Genomic DNA, 24,556 nt, shown 5'->3' on the forward strand with positions numbered 1-24,556 from the left:
AGCAGAGTTAAAGTTTCGAGTCCAGTGACCCTTCCTCAGACCAGTTCTGAGGAAGGGTCAATTGGAATATTAACTCTGATGTCTCTTCTGGTTAAAGTAATATTGTTCTCACCACTGACATTCTCTATCCAATTTACAAACCGAACGTTGTATAAATGTTTAACTTAATCGTTCTTGAATTGAATTATTGTTGTATACTTATGAGAACAGATATTTAGTTAATATATTCTATCATTGTGGTTTGGCAAGACTGTAACCTTGGCTTCTTTAGAGCAGCGATAAATAAACTTTGTGATTACAAAATTTTAGAATAGCAAACATTGAAATTCTTATGCAATATCCTGTTTTCTAGCTGTATATTTAAACTGTGGCACGTCCAAAATATCATATCTGCTTTGTGACAAATTGTCCCTCCTTTACTCTGAGTTATTTAAAACAGGTAAGCAATTTGGTTTTCATTTGAATTTGTTTAAAAAAAAATTCTTTCATTGACCTGATTTGTATTTCGTTTTCCAAAAAATGCTTGCTTAAATTTTCACATTCTACCCAAGCAATTTTATTTTTTTTCAAAATGTAAGACCAATATAGACATATTTAATCAAAACACTGTGTGTAATGTTACTAAATTCCTAACCATAACCTTAATCCCTAACCTAAATTACTAATTATTTTTCTTCCGATTTTTGACATTCCACTGAAAATGTTTATTCTTTGTGAGAATATGTGTGTTTATGATTCATGGGGATACTACATCTGGTTCTAGTGTTGTACATCCTTGAAGTGAAGGTCACTGGATAGTTAGCTGTTCTCTGCTCCCCTAATCCAGGTTTACGCAGACTAATTACAGGATCTTCTGATGCTCCTATCACTAAGCTAAATGAGATCACCTAATTTCACAGAAACTATGAGTCAAAGCACGTGTATCCATTTTCAAATTAACATAAATTAAATTGATTTTATATATACCACTATATTACAAGTCCCTGATTGGAACTAGTGTACTGAGTCACTCCATTAGTACTCAGTTATTCAGATAGAGCAGTGTTATTCTCTAGTCTGGAAGAAGAGTGCTGTGCATTCACACTTACACAGGCTACTTACCAGAATCCAATGTGCTGAATTTTAATGATGGCAATTTCTGCAAAACAGAACCTGTTATGAAATGACTGACAGAGTAGTGGATTTATTCTCAGAGGGTTGACAGAAAAGTCAGTCTGTGCTAACATTAAAAAAAATCGAAACAGCTTTAAAAGGTTCGTAGGTGTTGACATTTAAGCTTTGCTTTGCACCAACTGCAGTTATACTGGTGCATTGGTGGATCTGCAGCAATGTAAACTTAATGGTAAATTACACTGCACATTTTGCTAAATCAATGCTAGAATGACCTGGTTTAGTTAAAACTGTGTGCCATGACGTATTAGCTGTATAACTGCTTGAAAGGAAAAGTTGACACCACATTATACATTGCTAAACAGACTGTTTATTTATGTTTTACTTATTCAAAAAGGCAAGCGAAAATTATAATGCTGAGACTGAAAGATTATTTTTTAGTTGAGGGGATTAAAAAATATTAAACCAAGTCAGGTCCTGAATGGTCTATACTTGATCCAATGCTCTTAAATGTCTTTACATCCCATGCAGCAAGCACCATATGGCAAACAAGACTCCTGCTACTGTTGTTCCAGCTGTTGGGATTCATGTTGAGTCACAGTCCACATATAAAGGTGCTCAAGAGAGTAGCAATCCTGAAAAATGGGAGCAAACATGGAGAGGCGATGGTCTTGTGGTATTATTGCTGGATTGTTAATTCCAGCAAGTATATCTTCCCTTAGTTAAAGGAGGGAAAACTGTTCACAAAATTCCCAGACAAATATAGAAAATGCTAGAGAAATAGTTCGTCTTTCTCAATGTGGTCTAACTGTTGCCTTATACAGTTTTTAACAAGACTTCCTTATTTTTATACTTCCATTTGCTCCTATTGCAAGTTCCTATCCAATGTCACAAGCCTTATCACAGAGTAGGCAACATTGGCTTTTGGATTGACTCTCTTGCTGCCCAGAACAGTGTCTATCCCCTTCATTATACTAACTTCTACTACTCCTACATTCATTTTCACTTCCTCAACTTGAATAACTTCATGTCCCATTATCCCAAATTTATAGAACATTACAGCATTGGACTGTGCCAGCCATGATGTCATTCTAAGCTAATCCCATCTGCTTGCACATAGTCTGTTTTCCTTTATTCCCTGCCTGCTCATGTTCCTGTCTAAATGCTTCTTAAATGTTGCTATCATATCTGTTTCAACTAACTCCTCCAGCACCTTCCACTATCTGTGTAAAAAAACCTGCCTCACACATCTCTTTCAAACTTTCCCCTTGTCACCTTAAACTTATGCCTCACTGCGTGTTTTATATTTCCACTCTGGGAAAAAGACTCCCACTGTCCACCCTATCCTTGCCTGTCATAATTTTCCAGTATTTTACACAATCCACAACTCCACCAATTTCTATGTCATCTTCAAACTTATTAATCAGACCACCTACACTGACAAACAAATCCTTTATATTTATTACAAGCAACAGAAGTCCCAGCCCTGATCCTTGTGGAACACCACCAGTCACAGACCTCCAGCCAGAAAAACATCCCTCCACAACTACTCTCTGCCATCGATGACCTTGCCAATTTTGTATCCAACTTACTGACTCACCATGTGACCCAATTTTCTAAACCAACCTACCAATAAGGATCTTGTCAAATACACGTGGACAACATCCACTGGCCTACTCGGATAAATCATCTTTTGTCACTTCCTTAAAAAACTCAACCAAATTTGTGACAAGACCTCCCTGCACAAAGCCATGCTGACTATTCCTAATAAGTCCATTCTTTATGTGAGTAGATCCGAAACATAAGAATCTTCTCCAATAATTGTCCTACCAATAATGTAAAACTCACTGGGTTACAATTTCCTGGATTGTCCTTGTTGCCCTTCTAAACAAAAAAACATTGGCTGTTCCCCAGCCTTCTAGGACCTCTCCTGCGACGAAGGACGATACACCTCCCTTGCCTCCTTCAGTATCCTCAGATAGATCCCATCAAGCCCTGGGGCCTTGTTTACCTTAGTATTTTTAAGGTAGCAAATACCTCCTCCTTCTTAAAATTGGAATGCCCCAGAATATTAGCAAACCTCTCCCTAATCTTACCATCATTCATATCTTTCTCCTTGATGAATATCAATGTGAAGTAATTATTAAGAATCTCACCCACTTCCTCTGGCTCCATGCCTAAATTCCCTTCTTTGTCCTAGCACTGACATACCCTTTCCCTGGCTACCCTCTTGCTCCCAATGTACTTATAAAATGCCTTGAAATTGTCCTTAGTCTTGCTTGCCAAGTGCATTTCATGACCCCCTTTCGGCCTCCTAATTCCTTGTTTAATTTTTTTCTTATTTCCTTTATATTCCTCAAGGGCCTTGTAGCCTCCTCTAAATCGGGCAAACCAAGCGGAGGCTTGCGGAGCGCTTTGCAGAACACCTATGCTCGGTTTGCAATAAACGATGGCACCTCCCAGTCGCGAACTATTTCAACTGCCCCTCCCAATCCTTGGACAACATGTCCATCCTGGGCCTCCTGCAGTGTCACAACGATGCCACCCGAAGTTTGCAGGAACAGTAGCTCATATTCCGCTTGGGAACCCTGCAGCCCAATGGTATCAATGTGGATTTCACAAGCTTCAAAGTCTCATATTCCGCTTGGGAACCCTGCAGCCCAATGGTATCAATATGGATTTCACAAGCTTCAGAGTCTTCCCTCCCCCCACTGCATCCCAAAGCCAGCCCAGCTCGTCCCCGCCTCCCTAACCAGTTCTTCCTCTCACCTATCCCCTCCTCCCACCTCAGGCCACACCCCCATTTCCTTCCTACTAACCTCATCCCGCCCCCTTGACTTGTCCATCCTCCCCAGACTGACCTACCTCCTCCCTCCCTCCCCACCTATACTCACCTCTACAGGCTTCATCCCTGCCCCTTTAACTTGTTTGTCTCCTCTCCATCCACCTTCTCCTCTATCCATTTTCAATCCGCCTCCCCCTCTCTCCCTGTTTATTTCAGAACCCTCACTCCCTCCCCCTTTTCTGATGAAGGGTCTAGGCCCGAAACGTCAGTTTTTGTGCTCCAAAGATGCTGCTTGGCCTGCTATGTTCATCCAGCTCTACAATTTGTTATCTCAGATTCTCCAGCATCTGCAGTTCCAATTTTCTCTCATCTTCCCAACAGTTGCCATCTAAATAGACAGAAGAAAACCTCACATCTGTTGAACGACTGCAAAGACTGAGTTTTCTGCACACTTGCCCTTTCGATCTCTACCTGGCTGACTCTTAGTGTTACACTCTCCTTTCTCTGACCACTGACCAAATTGGAAGAGCCAATAGTAAGAGCTGTAACATGCTCCTTATACAGAATATCCAGGTAACATATCCCCTCCTTGATGTGGCACAGCATCTGTATTTTAGCTCCCATCAAATCATCTGAGCCAAAGCTAGGTATGCTGTAAGCACTTTTTGAAGATGCATATGCCTTGGATCACATTGGCATCTTGGAGTGCCCACATGCTGCAGTAATGATATATCATCTGTCTTGCTATCCACAATGCATTTTTAAAATTAAGCATTTAATTAATGTGTTTAATTATTTGCTTCCCTTTGTATATATTTCATTAAACCTACCGCCAGCTCCAGTACCATTTTTAAGCTTTAGGAATAGAATAAATCTTAACTGTTTAAAAGATCGTCACCAAACAGCTAGCCTCTTCCCCTGTACTGGAGTAAGAACCAATTCCAAACAGCCAGCTCTCTGCCTCCAAGCTCTTGTTTCACTCTCTCTTCGAGTGCTTCTGGTTTCACTTGGCCTCTTTACTCATGCTGACTGCTTTTTGGTTTTCTTGAACTTTATTTTTTTTCCCTCTGACTAACTTTGTATAACAGCTCTTCTAATCTCAAATTAAATGGCATTGAATTCACTTCTAGTGTGTAGCACTGCACAGCAGCAGAAGTGTAGCAATGCACATTGCTTGTGCATTTTACAAGTTCTTGACATCCTGATCAATACTGGAATTTTTCTCTACAGTGATTGCGGTCTTAAACACTCATTCTATAATTTTAAACACTGAAATAAAAGCATGACTATCTTCCTTGTTTTGTAATTTTTGTAGGCATTTTATATCCTCTGAGATCTAGAAGCACACACTGTTGAGGGGATATGGAGATGGTGCCAAGTGTAAACTCAAATTTGATATTAATGAAGAGACCTCCCTTTGTGTCACAGGTTGTATCATGATTCAGTCTTTTATGTGATGCACATCAGTCAGTTTCAGGAATGATTGACTCGCTTAGTAGATAATATCTGTGAGGTCAAATTTGGCCCACCTGCTCCATATCGTCTATGAATGATTTAGAATAAATAGCACATCAAATCTACCATGAAAGCGCAGTGCCAGATTTCACTGCTAATTGCCAGAAGTACTGGACAAACATCATTTAGCAGCAAATGAGCCCATTGCAACATATGTTGAAAACACTATTTAAAGTAACCATGTTATCACGTAGAAACAATTACTCAGGGGTTAGAACACAATTCCTCTTTAACGAAGTGGGAAAGAATCATTGAACGGAAGTATATTGAGCTTTGCGCACCTTGACCCTAACCTATTTCTCAGGGATGGTGTCCAAGACCTATAACATGCTTCTGATATACAGCCCAAGGGAAAAATCTTCATGTTGCCACAAAGGGTGCAAATACTGTAGTAAAAGAAACAACAAGTGACCTAAAAGGGAAAGGATTATCTGAAGGTTGGGACAGCTATTTTACTGAAGGTTGAACTAAGACCTTCACTGGTTATGTGTTGGGACCCAGACGGAAGGAAAGGAAGCCGTTATAACCATTCCTGGAGAAATATCACCCGGCCGTTAATGCTGCTTCCTCTCATCAGGGATTCCCTTAAATCGGGTAAACCCTTAAATCATAGAAGTTGACCCTATAGAGAAAAAAAGTTAATAATAATCTATATTTATACATAATTAAACAGGCACTGTAATAACGCAGAACTTGAATGTTGCTGAAAAGAAGCATGTTGTCAAAGCTTTCATCTTACTATCACCAAGACAAGCCCAAGAATGCCTAATTTCAAACAAATTATCAAACAGGCCAGCTGCTCACTGCCCAATTTGTATCAATATTTGAAATTGGAATTGTAATCATTGCAATTTTGTTTTAATCCCTTGCTCGAATAACATCCAGCTTTTCTATACTCACTTATTACACAGTCCTACATTGCATATTTGCAGCACAGATACAAGTCTATCCAGCACACAAATCTCCCCAGTCCTCAGTTCACCTGATTCCACCAACACTTCCTCCTCCTTTTTCTCTCACATTTACTCACCTATTCCATATGGCAGCCAATTTTACATTCTTACCTCTCTGTGCAAAAGAGCTTTGATTGAATTGAATTATAACTATTTTATAATGAATGCTTTTTAGTTTTGAACTAACCCTCAAGTGGAAATATTTTCTCATCTAAAAACCAAACATTAGGCTCCAAATTTACTTCTGGGACATTCAACTCTCCTTTGTGCCCATCTCTGTTGAACCCTTCAGTTCTCTTGCTTGCCTGGCATCCAGTGCTACAACAGCAGAAATTACCTCCAGTTAATTATTTGAAACACTAAAGCAGATGACCTTAATTCACAATCTGTGAATGTAAGCTATCCATTGGCAACAATCTGAAACTGGACTATTTGCAATGTTGGCATCGTGTCTGAGTTAAGCTTCTGACTTCTTATCACTTCATTACCAAGATGCCTACTTCCACATGATCAATATCATCCAACTCTGTGACTGACTTAGCTGAACTATTGCTTAAAGTTTTAATACATACCTTTGTTGCTGCTAAAATTCATTATTCCACCATGCTCCTGGCTGTCCTCCCATCTTTTACCTATTCCATTTACCCAAGTTCCATTCACATTTCTCTTCATTGACTTTCATTGGTTTCTAGTTCAGCAACAGCTTAATATTAAACTTCTAATTCTTGTTTTTTGATATCTCTCAAGGTCCTGTCCTAACCTATCACTTAAATCTCCCCAGCCTTACAACTTATTGGGATCTCTTTACTTCTCGAAGCCTCTTGCTCATTCCCAATTTTAATCATTGTATTGTTATCAGCCTTCCTTCAGCTACTTTGGCCTATGAGTTGGAATACCATCGCTAAACATCTCTCTCCTATTTTATGATATGGAGGTGCTAGTGTTGGACTGGCTTGGACAAAGTCAGAAGTTCCACGATACCAGGTTATTGTCCAACACAAGTTTATTTGGAATCACACAAACTTTCAGAGCACAGCCCCTTCGCCAAGTGCAATGAATGAGCAGGGCACACAGTCACAGAATTTATAGGCAGAGAGGTCAAGGGTGGAGGGATCAGAAGATCATACAACCAGTGTGAATAGACTGTCAGATAATAAGTCTCTGCAGGTGACCATGAGTGTTAGACAGTGAATAAATTTATAAGATGCCACACTGTTTGTTTATTTGCAGATACATTGTATTTTGTTCAAGAAACCACACAATTTGTAGACACAGTCAGTCAGTGTGGCATCTTATAAATTCCAGCTTTTGGAATAAAACCAGCCTGATTTCAGGTTAAAACACAAGACAGATTCTGAACAAAGCCTCACATCCACAATTCAGTTTCTGACTTGAGATGTCACCTTTTGCATATTCCTATGGCTCTGTCTGATTGTCATGATAGTACAGCATCAACATTGACTTTATAAACACTTTGCACACTATCTAACAGTCTTGGTCACCTGCAGAGAATTATCATCTGACACTCCATTCACACCAATTGTAAGATATTTTGATCTGTCTGCCCTTGATTTCTCTGCCTATAAACTCTGTGTCTGTGTTCCCTCACTGCACCTGATGGAGGGGCTGCTCTCTAAAAGCTTGTGTGATTCCAAATAAACCTATTGCACTATAACCTGGCATTATGTGATTTCTGACTTTCTTCTACTTTGTCACATTTCATAAAACTTTTCTCTTTGACTCCAGTTTGGTCATTCATTCTATTATCTCCTTGTGTGGGTGGTATCGAATTTTGTTAATGCTACTGTGAAGCACCTAACAATATTGTACTTCACTGATATGTGTTGTTTTTTTACACCTGCCCTATCCAACCCTTCATTAATTAAGGAAGATCTCTGTTCTGTCACTTCTCAGCCTCCTCTTTTCTTGGAAATATGCCCTCAGTTTATTCAATGTTTTCCAGCAGTAGTAATCATTTACTTTTGAATATGAACTTTGTGAATTCTTTCTCCTGCTTTTTGAGAATCATTTATTTTTTTAAAATGTGGGCACTCATATGCTGGGCATTCTACCTGGTGTGGGAGCATTCACCTTCATTTGCTATATTTTTGAGATATATCACAATTCTTCTTGAATTGTGCAATTTCCATCGCAAGTCCTTAACTTCCATAGGTCCAAACCCAGTGGAGTGAATGTGTCGCCCACCCAAAAGAATGATGTAAACCCCAAACTTTATTTGGGTTTGGTTCATTTAAACGTAGCCACAGATGCCAAAGGAGCACTCTGGAGAATCAAAGAAACATCAGATAGCTGTTGTACTTTTTCAGCTTCTGAACCTTCATATTTCAGACAAGAAATAGTCGTCAGCCAATGGAAAATAGCTTCCTATAGTCTTTACAGATGATGTTGCAATTTGTCGTGCTCATGGTGAATCAAGGACATTTGTTACTCTAATTTTGCCCTTGCATAAATCATATTTTTCTTGATGATTAAATGTCTGTTAAACTTTCCCATCATGGCTTTCCCTGCCACCGTCTGTCTGACCGAATCCTGTGAGAATATTTGGCTGCTTTATTATCTGTGCAGTAAATCATTGTGTTTCATATTCCACTCTATCTGCTACAGTTGACACATTTCCAAAGCTTTTTTCCAGTTTGGCTATTCCTCAAGCTTGAATACATTCAATTTCATGGAGGAGTGACAGGGATATCAGCCTCTGTCATATCTAGTTTTGTTAGAAATTTAACAAACATTTTAAAATGTTTTGACAGTATTTAGCTGCATCTCTATCATCTTTGATCTCCCTGTTTGAAGCTCACATTGACTCTTTTATTCTTGCGTTTACTGAGAACAGTTCCAAGTTAAAATATGCAACATTTTTTTTGTTTATATACAATCCAGCTTTCTGATGAGGTAATAGATTTTCACCTTCACCACTAAGAGGTAGCTTGGGGGAGGGGGTGCACAAGCATATTTAATGCTTTTTATGGAAATGCTGAACCAAATTTGACACCAATATATTCAGCAGCAATGCGCTACAAGAATTTAATTAGATCAGTTGCATTGTTGAACTGCCAGTCCCTAAATTGAAGGGCAATGTTTCCTTAGCTCCGCTGCTAGGATTAACATAGAATGGAATGGGAAGAAATGTTTTCCCATTTTATTGATAAAGAAGCTTCTGAACCAGCATTTCCATTATTCTGCAGCAGAGCAAAGCTTTCAACTCTGTTGTCAGCATAATAGATACTTTAAATTCCTTTCAGAAGGAAATGCAAAACAAAGGCACCCTTGTTACAACCTCATATGTGGGTCATTTTGACTGGTATCAACCTCATACATTCCTATAGCCATAACAGGAAGAAATAGAAAGTCCTTGTTTTCTTAAGTAACTGTTATTACCAATATAACTCACTAATGTTAAGGATTTTTAATATTATTTGTGTGATGTGGACTTTGGTGACATGGCCAGAAATGATTACCTGACCCTAATAGCTGTTGAAAAGGTGATATTAAGTCAACTTCTTGAGCTGCTATAGTCCAGTGGTGCAGTACATCCATGGGGCTGTTAACGAGGGAAATTCAGGCTTTTGAACTTGTGATTGTGAATAAACAGACTTAAGTAGGTGATGGCCTAGTGGTGCTATCACTAGACTATTAATCCAGAGACCAAGATAATGCTCTAGGGTTCTGGGCTCAAATCCAATCATGGCAGATGGTAGAATTTGAATTTAATAATAGTCTGGAAGTAAGAGTTTAATGCTGACCATTAATTCATTATTGATTGTTGGGAAAAGCCCATCTGGTTCAGAAATGTCCTTCAGCGAAGGTAGCTGCTGTCCTGACCAGGTCTGGAATTCAGGTGACTCCAGACCCACAGCAACATAGTTGATTCTTAAGTGTCCTCCAGACAATTAGAGATGGGCAGTAAATGTTGGTCCAGCCAGTAATGCCCACTTAGTCTGGATTGTGATAACAAACTGTGGGGCTGGATGAACACAGCAGGCCAAGCAGCATCTCAGGAGCACAAAAGCTGACATTTTGGGCCTAGACCCTTCATCAGAGACCCTTCTCTGATGAAGGGTCTAGGCCCGAAACATCAGCTTTTGTGGTCCTGAGATGCTGCTTGGCCTGCTGTGTTCATCCAGCCCCACACTTTGTTATCTTGGATTCTCCAGCATCTGCAGTTCCCATTATCTCTAGTCTGGATTGTGTTTGGCTTGGAGTGGAACCTGCTGTTGATGACAGTCCATGTGGCTGCTGCTCTTGTTCTTTTAGCAGTAAGGATCATGATTTTGGAGCTGCTTTCAAAAGAGCCTTGATGAATTCCTGCAGTGTATTTTGTACAAAGTACATACTTTTGACACAGAATGCCATGTGTGGATGGAGTGAATAATTAAGATGGTGTATCAGATGTCACCCAAATGGCTTTTGGCTGTGTACTCTTGATCTACTGGAGTAGCATTCATCAAGGAAGTAGAGTATATTACATCATAATTTCAGGCTTGAGCCTGTGGGCCATGAACAGATTCTGCAAGGTCAAAATATGAATTAACTATCGCAAACTGCTCAGCATCTGACATGTTCTTGTCGCCATATAATTTATATGGCTGCTGCTGGAAAAATGGTGATCAGCAAGAATTGATATTGGGACTCAGCAACATTATCGCTGTTGATTCTCTCTTGTGATCTCCATGAAGGTCACTTAACTGCCCAAATCCTGAATGGAGTTCATCTGTTATCACTTGTAGGCATGGACAGTTTCAATATCTAATGGACAGCTTCAGTGTCAAAGAAGTTGTAACTGAACGTTATGAAATCATTGACAAACATTCCCTCTTCACCTTATATTAGAGGAAAGATCATTGATGAAACATTTAAAGATGGTCAGACCTCGGGCAAGCCCTGGCAGTGATATCCCGGGAAAGGGCTGAATAGACTTGAATATTAGCATATCTTGTGCTGAGTACAATTAATAAGATCTGTGGCCAAGACGGCCGAGAGTAACCCAAAACAAGCATCAGTGAGCAGGCTGTTTGTGAGTTAGCGCTGTTTGAAAGGACTGTCATGACATAAAAACCATGCATGCCTGTCCAGTGTGGTGGATAAGATTAGTGTCATCAGGTCCCCAAGCACAAATATCAACATGGGAATATGGTGTGGATTGGGTCTTTCATACGTCCAAGGATACAAAGGGAAAAATTTACTATCAGCAGCACAGGTCCCAGCAGTGAAATGGAAGTATAGGAAATACCCATGCTCCTTGAGTGGAAGGGGTTGGCTGTATGAAATCAGCCAATTAACTAAGTAGAGGACTGGGCCTCCATGAATCAAGAGTCATATATGGGCATGAAGCTGCCCTTCAGGGAATGAGAGCACAGATTCTGCTCCATTTTCAAACAGGAACCAGATGTGATAGCACTACTTCAGACCTTCCTGCATTACATTGTCAGCCACCATGAGGGTTCATCTGATAACACAGAGCATCACCTCAGATTTCTGCAGCGTTCAGTCCATGGAGTGGAGCAAAAGACGGTTACCAGAGGAATGTTAGACAGATAATAAATATGACCTCACAATTCAGCAATGTTTCCCTGAAGATTGCCTCCAGGTTGTACAGGAATAGTGTGATGTATTGTTCCCAAAGAAATAAAAGAAGACAGTCTGCCACCTGGTCAAGGAAGACTGGGTGGAAATAGCTGCTGAGGTCAGCAGCTGTGGGATTCAGTAACACTTCTGGATCCAGTCAATGACTTCCTCCACACTGTGGGAAGTCTAAGTAGGCAATGACTCGCCTGTAGGCAATGTGCCATGGGGAAGAATGGGCTAAACCACTTGAAATAATTATATGTACTCACAGCAGTTGCCTCCTGAGTATTTGCTTCAAGTGAGTGATGAGCTTTGGCCTCAGTGCCAGCACTGTCCAAATTCCATGAGAGTGGAAATGGGTGCAAGAGCTGGGAAGATCCATTATTTATTGGAGCAATGCTAGGCAACTGGGGGAATGGGGGGGTGGTTAGGGTCAGTTGATCATTGACACTCAATATTCCTGTCTGCCTTAAGGTGAAAAGGGTCTATGACACCAGAGAAAGGGTGACAGCAGGTAGCATTGCGTTGAATGTCTTTATTCTGATACCTGCTGAGGAGGAAGATGTTGAACTGATGAAGAAAACATGTTGCTCAGGCCAGCGGGTAATGATAGAGATCAGGCAATGATTAAATGGAGTGAAGATGCCTTGATCTCGGTCTCCACTGCTAGGTAGGAAGGAAGCATTCATCAGGAATCAATGAGACATTTAATAGTAATGTCTTTACCTTAATTGTTAATGTTCTCCATGCAGGTGTATGCACATTGGAAGGGCAGCTTGCTGCATTGACAGGAGCCCTACAGTGCACCTCAAGGCAGTTGAGCACCAAAACCCCAGAAGGCACAGTTATCACATCTTACCTCCATACCCTCCATCGGGCATGAACATTCATCTCAGTGGGGATACATTTCTGGTTACAGGCTTGCTCATACTGGGCTCCAGGTTGATAACAAACCTGCAGTATCAGCCATATGGAGTCACATGTGGATATGCCTGAAGCTATGTGCAGCCATTCACAGACAATGGAGAAGTCCATCCAGACCATAAGTCCTGCCATGTCTCAGATACTCATAATTTCCTCTACAGACCGTCATGAAAAGCCAGATCTAGAGGACCTCTCTGTGACTGCTGAATATATGCTGAGATTTGCATGCAATCACTTTGACCATCACCTTGATGCAACAGTAGCATAGCCTCAGCAGTAGGCACGCTTGGACTTCTCTTCATGTCTTGTCTGCATCTCCAGCAGATGGATTAGCACAATAATACTTAAAGGGAGGAAAAGGAACAGCCTATTGCATTTTGTTTATTCATTTGTAAGTTGCAGGTGTTGCTGGCCCATTTCTATTTGCCTTGAAGAAAGTGGTGCTGATCTTCAGACCTGAATCACTGTTTTCTTTGGGGTGTAGGTATGCTCACAATGCTTTTAGTGAAGGATCTCCAGGACAGTGACGCAGCAACATTGAAAGAATGGCAATATAATTCCAAGTCAGGAGGTGTGTGGGTTTGAGGATCTTTTGCAAATGGTGGTGTGCTCATGTACAAGCAATTCTTCTTTGTCTTAGTGGTAGAGACCATGGGTAAAAAAGGTGCTGTCAAAGAAATTTGGGTGAATTACTGCAGTGCACCTTGAAGATGGTACACACTGATGCCACCTGTGTGACAGTGAGTATTGAAAGTCCTGGATGGAGCACGAATCAAGCATACGGTTTTGTCCTGGATAAATTGATTGAATTTTGGCAGAGTTGCACCTTCCAGGAAAGTGGGGAGTACCCCACCATATTCCTAGCTTGACCCTAGCAGTTGGTGGGCAGGTTTTATGGAGGCAGGAGGTGAGTACTTGGCACAGAATTCCCAGCCGTTGACCTGCACTTGTAGCCACAGTACTTAAATAGCCATGCTGACAGAATTTCTGAGTAATAATTACCTATGTTGATAGTAGGAAATTCAACAACGCTAATGCCATTGAGCATCAAGGGGTCAAGATTAGATTCTCTCATATGAAGATGAACATGAACTGGCACGTGACGCACAAATGTTACTTGCCACTTATGAGCCCTGAATGTTGTCCAGGTCTTGGTAGATATAGATTTGGAGAGCTTCAGTATATGAGGAGTATTGAATGGTGCTGAATATTTTGCAGTGATCAGTAGAACATTCCCATTTCTGACCTTATGATGGAGAGAAGGTCGTTGATGAAGCACCTGAATATGGTTGGGCCTAGGGCACCACCCTGAGGAGCTCCTGCAGTGATGGCCAGGGGATGTGATGACTGACCTCCAACAACAAGAACTATCTTCCTATATGCCAGGTACATTACCAGCCAGTAAGGGGTTTTTTCCTTGATTCCCATTGACTTCAGTTTTGCTCAGGACCCTTCATGCCATACTGAGTCAAATGCTATAAGGAGCTTGGATTATTATCTACGTTTGGATGAAGGCAATAATACCTGAGTTCAAACACAGAGCCAAGTGATCCTAGTGGAGCCCACACTGAAGACCAGTGAGTATGTTATTCCATGGAAGTTCCACTTGATAGCTCTGTCGACGACCGCTTTCAACACTTTGCTGATGATCAAGAGAAAATTGAAAAGGTGGGATTTTATGTGGTGGGATTTGTCCAGCTATTTGTTTACAGGAAGTACATGGGCCATTTTCTGTTTTTATCTGAGTAAGTAATCGTGTATTGTTATACAGGAACAGTAAGGTTAAGAGCATAGCTTGTCCTGATGAACAAATCTTCTGTACTACTAATAAAAGCAAAATACTGCAGATGTTGTAAATCTGAAATAAAGATAGAAAATGCTGGAAAAGCCCAGCAGATCTCACAGCATCTGTGGACACAAACAGAGTTAACGTTCTGTGTCTGATGTGACCCTCCTTCAGAACTCTGTGAGCGCCCAGAAGCATGTCAAAAAGAATAACCTGATACTAGGAATGTCTACACACTTTCAATCCTCTAGCACCCTCAATATACCAAGGAAAGATCAGAGATTGGGGCAAATTGTACCCAACAACTTCCTTCAGCTACCTCAGTGCCAACCATCTGAACTAGGTAATTTATTCTCTCTAAGCACAGCCAGCTTGTCTTGTACATTTTTAGAGCAACTTTCAATTCATTCTTAACTTTACCGTTTCTACTTTTTGTTTGTGAAAATTCAGGACGATAACTCACAGGGCAGCATAGTGGCTCAGTGGTTAGCACTGCTACCTCACAGTGCCAGGTACCCAGGTTTGATTCTAGTCTTGGGTGATTGTCTGTGTGGAGTTTTCATGTTCTCCCCTGAGTCTGCATAGATTTCCTTTCACAGTCCAAATCTGTGCAGGTCAGGTGGATTGGCCATAGTAAATTGCCCTGTAGTATCTAGGGATGTGTGAGATACATGGATTAGCCATGGTAATTGCAGGGACAGTTGGGCAGGCAGGTACTGGGCAGTGTGCTCTTTGGAGGGTCGGTGCTGACTCGATGGGCCAAATGGCCTCTTTCCACACTTTAGGGATTTTAGGTCATTTTTCGAGGGTGGTTAAGAGTCAACCAGATTGCTTTGAGTTTGGAGTCACATGTAAGCCAAACAGAATAATGACAAATGATTTCCAAACCTAAAGAACACCATATAATCAGGTGAGTTTTTGTGGCAGTCTAGTTATCTTCATGATCATTTTATTTCAAATTTGTTCAATTACTTGAATTTGAATTGCCCATTGGGATTGAAATGCATGTTTCCGGAGGATTAGTCCCAGCCTGTGGATTTAGTACAGTAACATCATCACAATGTTGCTGCTATATCTTCTGTTGTGAGTTTTTATGAAATGTTCATAATTATTATGTGGATAACAATTTGTGAATAACGACACATAAATCCTTACATCAATGACAGATTTATCCAACCACATAAATATAGTAGTCTACCTCATTGGGTTTCCAACAGTGGAAGTGTTCATTTGATTGAATTCTTTCTGATCATTGAAGGGCCATCCCCTTGATTTTATTAAACTGTCCTATCAAGCATTTTTAAAAAAAATTCTATGCTTTAGGCTAATACTGCCACCAGTTAGATTACATCTTCCCATTAGTTTTATTTTTGACTTAGTGCAAGTTGTGTTGAGATCAATGGAATGATTTTTGCTGCAAAGCCAAATGGGTTTTCTCACAGTATCTTACACAGACCCCTAGCATTCTCAGCCCCCTACTATACTCCCTGTACACCCATGACTGTGTAGCCAAATTCTGTATGAATGCCATCTACAAGTTTGTTGATGACAACACTATGGTAGGCCAGATATCAAACAATAATGAGTCAGAAAACAAGAAGGAGTTAGAGTGCTGTGTCGTGGTGCAATGATAACATTCTCACTCTTAAAGTCAGCATAACAAAAGAACTGATCATTGACTTCAGGATGAAAGGTGGAGGTTACACCCCTATGTGCACCACTGGAGCTGAGGTGGAGAGGGCCACGAGTGTCAAGTTCCTAGGAGTGACAATACCCAACAAACTGTCCTGGACCTCCATGTAGAAGTGACTGTCAAGAAGGCACAACAATGCCTCTTTCTCCTCAGGCAGCTTAGGAAATTCAGCACGTCCATAAGGTCCCTCACCAATACCTACAGTTGCACCATAGGAAGTATTCTGTCTGGGTGCATAATGGCTTTGTAAGGCAACTGCTCTGCACAGGACCGTATGAAATTATAGAAAGCCCTGTGCACCGCCTAGACCATCACGTAAGCCAACTTCCTATTCGTGAACTCCATTTACACTTCTCATTGCCATGGGAAGGCTGCCTGCATCATCAAAGATCTCTCCCATTTTGTTAATGTTCTCTTGCAACCTCTTCTGTCAGGCAGACACAGAAGCTGAGCATGCAAACCAACAGGTTCACGAAAGCTTCTTCTCTGTTTTCATTAGACTGCTGAATGGACCTCTCAAATAATGTTGATCTTGCTAATGCTAATCCTGCTTTGAGCACTTCCTGTACAGCTGTAACAATGTCTGCCTGTCTAAGCACCCTATGATTGGTATGCCCATGTTTACTATGATTGGCCTGTACTTCTTGCAAAACAATGCTTTTCACTGTACTCAGGTTCATGTGATTGCTATAAATCAAGTCAAATCAAATCAAATTCACTGCATGAACTGGAATTTCAGTCCACACGTCAAGTATCACGTCCAATTTCTGTACCGGTTACCATGTGTTGTTCCCTGAGTGAGTTGTCATTCACAGGAGATCCCGGAATTGACTGGAATCCCTGGCTAGGTGCCATATTTAAAAAGACATTGCAAATGCTAACAAGCATTGTCTATATGGAGCTGCCCAGCATGGTTCCTGACATTTGCCCTGGACTTGCAGACAGGAGAAATTGCTGGCTCACTCTGCGGACTGCGTCCTGGATATCCTGATCAACAGCACACAGGTAGTGCTTCCTCCTCTCCTCAGATCAGCAGTGGAAGCATGTCAGCAAATGATGCCAAACTGGTTGGTGATTGCCACCCAGTGTAAAGCGTTCTAAGCCTTTTGGAGGAATGCACAGCAATGTGGGAGGAAGATCAATGTTTTTCTCCACTCTGCTAGCATAAGTGCCACCATTTCCTCTCCAATATCTCATGCTCACTTTATCTCTGCTATTGGGTCCATCTCCCACCAAGGCTCCTGCTCTACCACTGTCACTAAATCATGCAAAATCTTCCCATCTCAACCTCATCACTAACCCAGGCACATTTTGAATTGCCTACTCACTCATTCGAGGCATGTCCCCAACTATACCAAGAGTAATAGCTGTGCCACTCACTTTCATATTTGATAATACCTGCCTCACACTGATTCCAGCAGCAAAACATCCCACAATAGGGCTGCAAGAGTCAAAACAAGTGTCTTCCCATCATTTGTTTTCTCACTCCTTACAATTGAATGATCGTGATTTTGATTATCCCAAACAGTATTTATCTGCAGTATTACAATGATTGATGCTAGTGCAACCTGAAATAAGGGATTGAGCTTCTGAAGGGTCTTGACATTGATTGGTCATGCACCCTGGTGGTTCATAGAGTCTGGCACATGTTGGATAGCAAATTCTGTGGATAAGTGGTCCATGTGTCTGTGCCCATGGAGTGTGCCCAAGACTTTGGTGCCCAGTATCCAACATGGAGATGTTTTAGAGTGAGAGGCAGGTAGGTCCTGCTAAGAACCCAGTTCAGTTTCCATGTTGAGTTTTCCCAACAGCTAGTTTGTATAGTGAGTTTGGTAAGATTGCAACCTGTAGCAAGTTGGACTGTTAGCAAAATGTTTAACAAGCAATGATAAGCGTCAATTGGGAACTTGCTCCTGCCTTTGGCGAATCTTGCCATGCTGTTTGGAAAGAGTGTACAACATGCAGCGAGATGATGTCAACATTAAGGTGGATCGCACTAATGTCTCGCCCAACTCCACCACCCATCTCTCCATATCCTGAGGCGCTCAGAGCCGAATAAGATTCCACCCTATGAAGCTGTTGGCTTCATATTCTTAAATAAGGTACTTCCACTTCTGATGGACTAGAGTACTCTAATTTACATTTGTACATTACAGGTTACAAAATTATCTCTCTGGCGTACTGCCTAAGAAGCCCTCTTTTACATACTTTTAATCAATGTCTTCTCTCACTCTGTTTAACTGACGTCAGTGTCACATCATAAGTCATATTACCATTTGCACATTCCATTACATTACAAAATGCAAGTTAGGTTATATACATGTCCCATATAAGAAGATTCATGATCAATTTCATAGAATGGGAAAATACCTCGGCACATGCATGCCATACTTGGACCCCAGTAATGATAGCAGATAATTATAGAAATGAAAGGCCTAATTTTCTCAAGTCACCAAATGATATATAAACAATCGCTTAAAGAACATATTAATTTGCTGAAGGCCTGAGTATTGCTTTAATTGCACTATAGTTCTGTCTCCACAAGAGAGGGTACAAATAACCTCCAGGAAATGTTAGGGAATCTAGGGTGTGGTGAATGGGTGAAATTGAAGGAAATCAATATTAGTAAGAAAGTGGTGCTGGGGAAATAATGGGGCCAAAGGCTGAAAAATTCCCAGGTTCGAATAATCCATACTCCCTGAGTATTAAAAGAAATGGTCCTGGAAATTTTGGACGCATCAGTATCATCTTCCAAAATTCTATAAAGTCCAGAACAGTTCCTACAGATTGGAAGTTGACAAATGTAACCCCACTATTTAAAAGTGATTACACATCAATTAGCGTAACATCAGTCGTTGCAAAATGGTACAGACTGTTGTAAAAGATGTGATAATGGAACATTTGGAAATCTTTAGCAGTTTTGGACAAAGCCAGCATATGTTAACATAAAGCAAATCATGTGTAACAAATCTACTGGTGTTTTTTTGAGGATGCAACTAGTAGACTAGATGAGGGATAACTGTCGTATTTGGATTTTCAGAAGTCTTTTGATAGGTTTCCTCATTAGCAGTTAGTGGGCAAGTTTAAAGGACATGGTGTAATATATTAACATGGATCAAGAATTTATTGACAGACAGGAGTCAGAGAGTGAGAATAAATGGGTCTTTTTCCAAGTGGCAGACAATGACGAGTGGCGCATCACAAGGATCAGTTTTGAACACCGGCTATTCAAGATATCGATAAATGACCTGGGTGAGGGAACCAAATGCAACATTTTCAAGTTTGCTGATGAGACAAAATGGGTTGGGATTATGGATTGTTAGGAAGATGAAGGAAGTTTCACGGTAATTTTGATAAGTTGAATGAGTAGGCAAACAGATGATAACGCAGTACAACATAGAGAAATGCGACAGTTAAACACGTTGTGTGAAAAACAGAGTGACAACTATTATTTAAATGGTGATATATTGAGAAAAATGGATGTACAAGAGATCTAGATATATTATTACAACCTTAAATGAAAGTAGACAGGCAAGCAAACAAGCAATTAGGAAGACAAATGGTATATTGGCTTTCATTGCAAGAACATTTGAGTTCAGAAGTCAGGCTATCTTACCACAGTTATACGGGGCCTGTGAAACCACACCTGGAGTATTACATGCAGTTTTGATCCCTCTGTCTAAAAAAAGTTTACATTTGTCATTGAGGGAGTGCAACAGAGGTACATGAAGCTGAAATCAGGGGTGGCATGACTGTCTTATGAGAAGAGATTGGTCCAACTGTGGCTGCATTTACTATAATTTAGAAAGGAGAGAGAAAGTATGATTGAGGCACACAAAATTCTAGCAGGGCTGAAGAGACTAGATGCAGCAAGGACGTTTTCCTTAGTTGGAGGCTAGAACTGGGGTTTTAGACTCAGGATATGAGTTAAATCATTTAGGACTGAGATTTGGAAAACCTTCTTCGCTCAAAGGGTAGTGAACTTGTGGAATTCTCTCCAACAGAAGGCTGGAGAGCAATTCACTGAAGATGTTCAAAATTGATTAATGATAAAGGCAGCAAGGAGTCTAGAAAAAAAGTCAAAATATGACAATGAGATAGAGAGTCAGCAGTGATCTAGTTGAATGACAGACCAGCTTCAAAGGATTAAAGTTCCTAGTTTCTATGTTCAATATTTCTACACCTATTTTTTAAATATCTTCCAGTTTTAAAACCAGGTGGAACTGCACTTCAAAGAATTGACATTAGCTCCAAGATATTAATAGGAAATTAGGGTACATAATGCTATTAATAATGCCTCTTCTTCAGTACAAATTCTGTAAAATTTAAGAGCGGTGAGATCAGTTATGGCACATTGAACTTCCATTGAAAATAATGCTGGGATAGAATTATTTTGAGGGATTATCCTAATCTCCCATTGCTTTTCAGATGAGAAACTCATGGCCAGTTGTTGAAACCTCAGCTACCCTACAGCCCTCCATATATAGAGAACAATCAAGAGTTTTGTTTAGACAACAATGTAGCTACAGCTTTTGGTTAGTAATTATTTTTCTGTGTCTTTTTTCACTACCTCAACTCCATAAAATTACTTTTGATATTACATTAACAATAACATCATTTGTCATGGTTTTAATTTTTCAAGGATATGTTTGCATTTCTATGGAAAATACTCTGAGAAGATGTGAGCGGAGCCGAAGGTGGGTTTGATGGTGATCACATTTCTCCTTTTACACCATTTTTACAAACTGTCTATATCACGTCTGTTGAAGTAGGAGCAAATGGATGGGAGAACTCTTACAGAAATTCACCCAAAAGTCAGAGTCAATATATTACTATTTCAGTAATAACATTAGTAATCAATTTCAAATTAATAATTCAGTATGTGTTTAATTTGGCAGATACCAGTTTTGAAGAATGGGAGACTGGACCTTACTTGGAAGATTGTTGGATAAAGTTCAGTCACAGTCTACCGTTATTGGGAAAATCTGGCTCACAATACTGTTTGTGTTCAGGATCTTACTCCTTGGGGCTGGTGCAGAGAAGGTTTGGGGTGATGAACAGTCTGGTTTCGTTTGCAACACACGCCAACCTGGCTGTGAAAATGTCTGCTATGATAAAGCCTTTCCTATCTCTCACATTCGCTTTTGGGTTCTTCAGATTATTTTTGTCTCAACACCTACGTTAATATATCTTGGCCACGCTTTACATGTCATCCACACTGAAGCGAAACAAGCAATTGGTGAAACTAAAACCACGTTCAGAAAAAGCAAGAAGACAAAGTACACTGTAACTCATGGAAAAGTAAAAATACAAGGAATCCTATTATTTTCCTACCTCCTACAAGTTTTCTGTAAAATTGTATTTGAAGTTGCTTTCATTATGGGTCAATGGTATCTATTTGGATTTTCCTTGAGTCCCATTTATGTATGTGACAGATATCCCTGTCCACATAGAGTAGATTGCTTTATTTCACGTCCAACAGAAAAGACCATTTTCATTATTTTTATGTTGGTTGTGAGTTGTGTGTCACTTGTTCTAAACTTAAGTGAAATAATTTACCTTATTTTCAAGGGAATAATGTTTTCCACACGTAAAAAGTATCATCATCAAATTCAACCCAGATATGTCTTTGACACTTTTGATAAATCAGTTCTCTCTGAAGCCGCATTTCCATCAGATTCTAAAACAGAGCTTTTGAAAGGACAGAAACAGTGCAGTAGTCATGACCCCAGTTCTCAAAATAAGATTAACGAAAGCATTGAAACATCTGTAGAGAAAGCAAAGGATGATGTAGTGAAAACGTCTAAGAATGAATAGGAACATGCTATTTCTGAGAAGAGGTAAGCCTATTAAGTGTCAAGAGTATCAGACAGCAACAAGAATAGACAATTGCATTTTTGTATGTAAAACAATGTAATAAAGAAATGTGCAGTTAATAATTGTAAAGCAATTTCTGCTGTACTATAAAAGGGCAGTTGTTCCGTATAAATGTCTTCACGAGGCAACTGAATCAAAATGTATAACTTTGACAACTAGGCCAGTTTTCATCTAACATCCTTGAAAATCGCCTAACTATAGTAGTCATTTATTGTGGGAAGTTATGACAAAAATAATTCAGCGCTCATATGTGATGTGTCTGTCAATTTAATTGCATTTTTAAAACTGTTATATTGTTTGCCAATTGACTGGTGATAGTACATTGTTACAATCACACAAATGAGTGACAAAGAGAACTTTAATGGAGCACGGAGCCTTATTTTAGATTGTGTCTTTGAGTATATGAGAAATGCTGTGAAGTCAAGATCTTGAAATGTACAAGAAGCATTCTAGCTATATGCATGGTAGATTATTCATTCACAGAATTGGTCATGAGATGGTATTCCATATAGCTAGCTCTAATCTTAAACTTAAGGAACCGAAGCTATTTTCCATTGTCAGTTAGTGTTACTAAATTAACTTTTGTGAGTCAATTACTATATTGTTTCGATATTGGAAATTGGAATAAATTTTTAAAAATATTCAATGTATTTTGTTTATTTTCTGAGAAATATGCCAAAGAAGACAGTATTGACAACAATTGTTCGTTCTATTTCAGTTCATTATTTTAAGGAAAATCTAAGAACACAGCTAAAGTTGAATGTTAGACAGGAGTCAAAAAAGAAACATGTAGTTGCAGGTTGGAGGGACCATAAGCACTATCAAAGAAAAGAGAAAAATGAATCTGGATCAAGGCAGTATATGTTCAAGAGAAGGAACCAATCACTTGTGACTGAAACAAGGACAAATTTCTCCACTGAAAGGGTTGTGAATCTTTGCAATTCTCTACCCCAGATTGTTATACTGGGTTATAACAGGATGCATTTGAAGCTGAACAAGTAAGAAAAATTATATGGAATGCTCCACGTTCTTATGCTTTGTAAATTGAAAGCATGGAAACATTGGCGGGTTCTACAATACATCATGCTGTGTAGGCGTGGTGTGCCAGTGGATAAATAATGAAGTTATTGGATCAAATGCCATTCAAATGGACAGCATTATTGTGAATGAAACTGAGCTTTGTAAATGTTGTTAAAACTGTAATTATTTGGGCAAGTGGAATGTATTCCATTGTTTACCTGACTTGTGTCATGTAAATGATGACCCGGCTTTGGGGAAGTAAGGGTTGAATCAACAGAGTTTCCAAGTTCTGACTGTTTTTGTAGCCACTGTGATTATGTGGTTGCTTTTGTTCAGTTTCTGGTCACTGATGACCCCCAAATGTTGGTTAATTTGAGATTGGTAATGCTATTGCATTTAATGGGAATAACCGTGAATCGAACCTGAGGGCCACCGGACATCAGAAGAGGGGCACGATTCAGAAGGTAGGACTTTCATGGTGACCTCAGCAAGTGTGGAAATTGAATCCAAACTGTTGGCATTATTCTGTTTTAGAAACCAGCCATCCAACTAAATGACTCCTCTACTGGAGACTAATTGCTAATTGACAGCACTATCAATGACCTGTTTCATCACATTCTGGATCATTGAGTGTAGGGTGATGGGTTGATAAATGGATCGGATTTGGCCTACTTTTTTTTTGTGGACAGGTTGTAGCTAAGCAATTTTCCAGATTCTTGTGGTAATGCCATTGTTATAAGTGCACTGGAATAGATTGGCTGGGACTGCATCTGATACATGAGCACAACTCTCCAGTGCTACTGCTGTCGATGATGTTACAATTTGTTTGATCTGAGGTTGAGTGATTAGAATTGACTGAAGACTGATTAATACTAATAGTGATGGTACAAAAAAAGGGCTTTGAGATGTGAAGGTAGTAGGGACTGCCGATGCTGGAGAAAATCTGAGATAACAAGGTGTAGAGCTGGATGAACACAGCAGGCCAGGCAGCTTCAGAGCTTTGTGATGTGAGTTTGCTGGCAACAAGGACACGAATGTCTGTGGCCATCTGCATAAAGACTCACAGTATCAGGTGGCACTGTGTTCTCTTACATCTCCAAATGGTTCTGTCTTCACTGTTCAATCCTGTGATGAAAGTTAGGCCTCCACTACCTTCTTGTCCATCTTTCTTCTCCTATAGTCAGTCCTGTTGAGGATGACTCAGAATTTGACAATCATAATTCCATCGCCAGCTGCAGCTTCCCTCCTGGGAACCATAAAAAATGCATTTTAAGGACTGATAAACTAAAAGAAGGATTATTACATGA

The 24,556-nt window shown here is 40.0% G+C and overlaps 1 protein-coding gene across 3 annotated transcripts; it reads left to right on the plus strand.

Annotated features, from left to right (window-relative positions):
* Positions 1–359: 359 nt before the first annotated feature.
* LOC125452193 (gap junction Cx32.2 protein-like) lies at positions 360–22,839 on the plus strand. 3 transcript variants are annotated; one of them, XM_048530304.2, is made up of 4 exons: positions 377–439; positions 20,781–20,887; positions 20,995–21,049; positions 21,251–22,839. In XM_048530304.2, the coding sequence occupies exon 4, from the start codon at positions 21,267–21,269 to the stop codon at positions 22,167–22,169; it is 903 nt and encodes a 300-aa protein (XP_048386261.1). In that variant the 5' UTR covers positions 377–439; positions 20,781–20,887; positions 20,995–21,049; positions 21,251–21,266; the 3' UTR covers positions 22,170–22,839. The 3 variants fall into 3 exon arrangements, with proteins under 3 accessions (XP_048386260.1, XP_048386261.1, XP_048386262.1); XM_048530305.2 differs by lacking the exon at positions 20,995–21,049; XM_048530303.2 differs by lacking the exons at positions 20,781–20,887; positions 20,995–21,049 and having other exon boundaries at positions 360–439.
* Positions 22,840–24,556: the final 1,717 nt, after the last annotated feature.

Source organism: Stegostoma tigrinum, chromosome 4 (assembly GCF_030684315.1).
Source record: "Stegostoma tigrinum isolate sSteTig4 chromosome 4, sSteTig4.hap1, whole genome shotgun sequence".
Classification (NCBI taxonomy): Eukaryota; Metazoa; Chordata; class Chondrichthyes; order Orectolobiformes; family Stegostomatidae; genus Stegostoma; species Stegostoma tigrinum.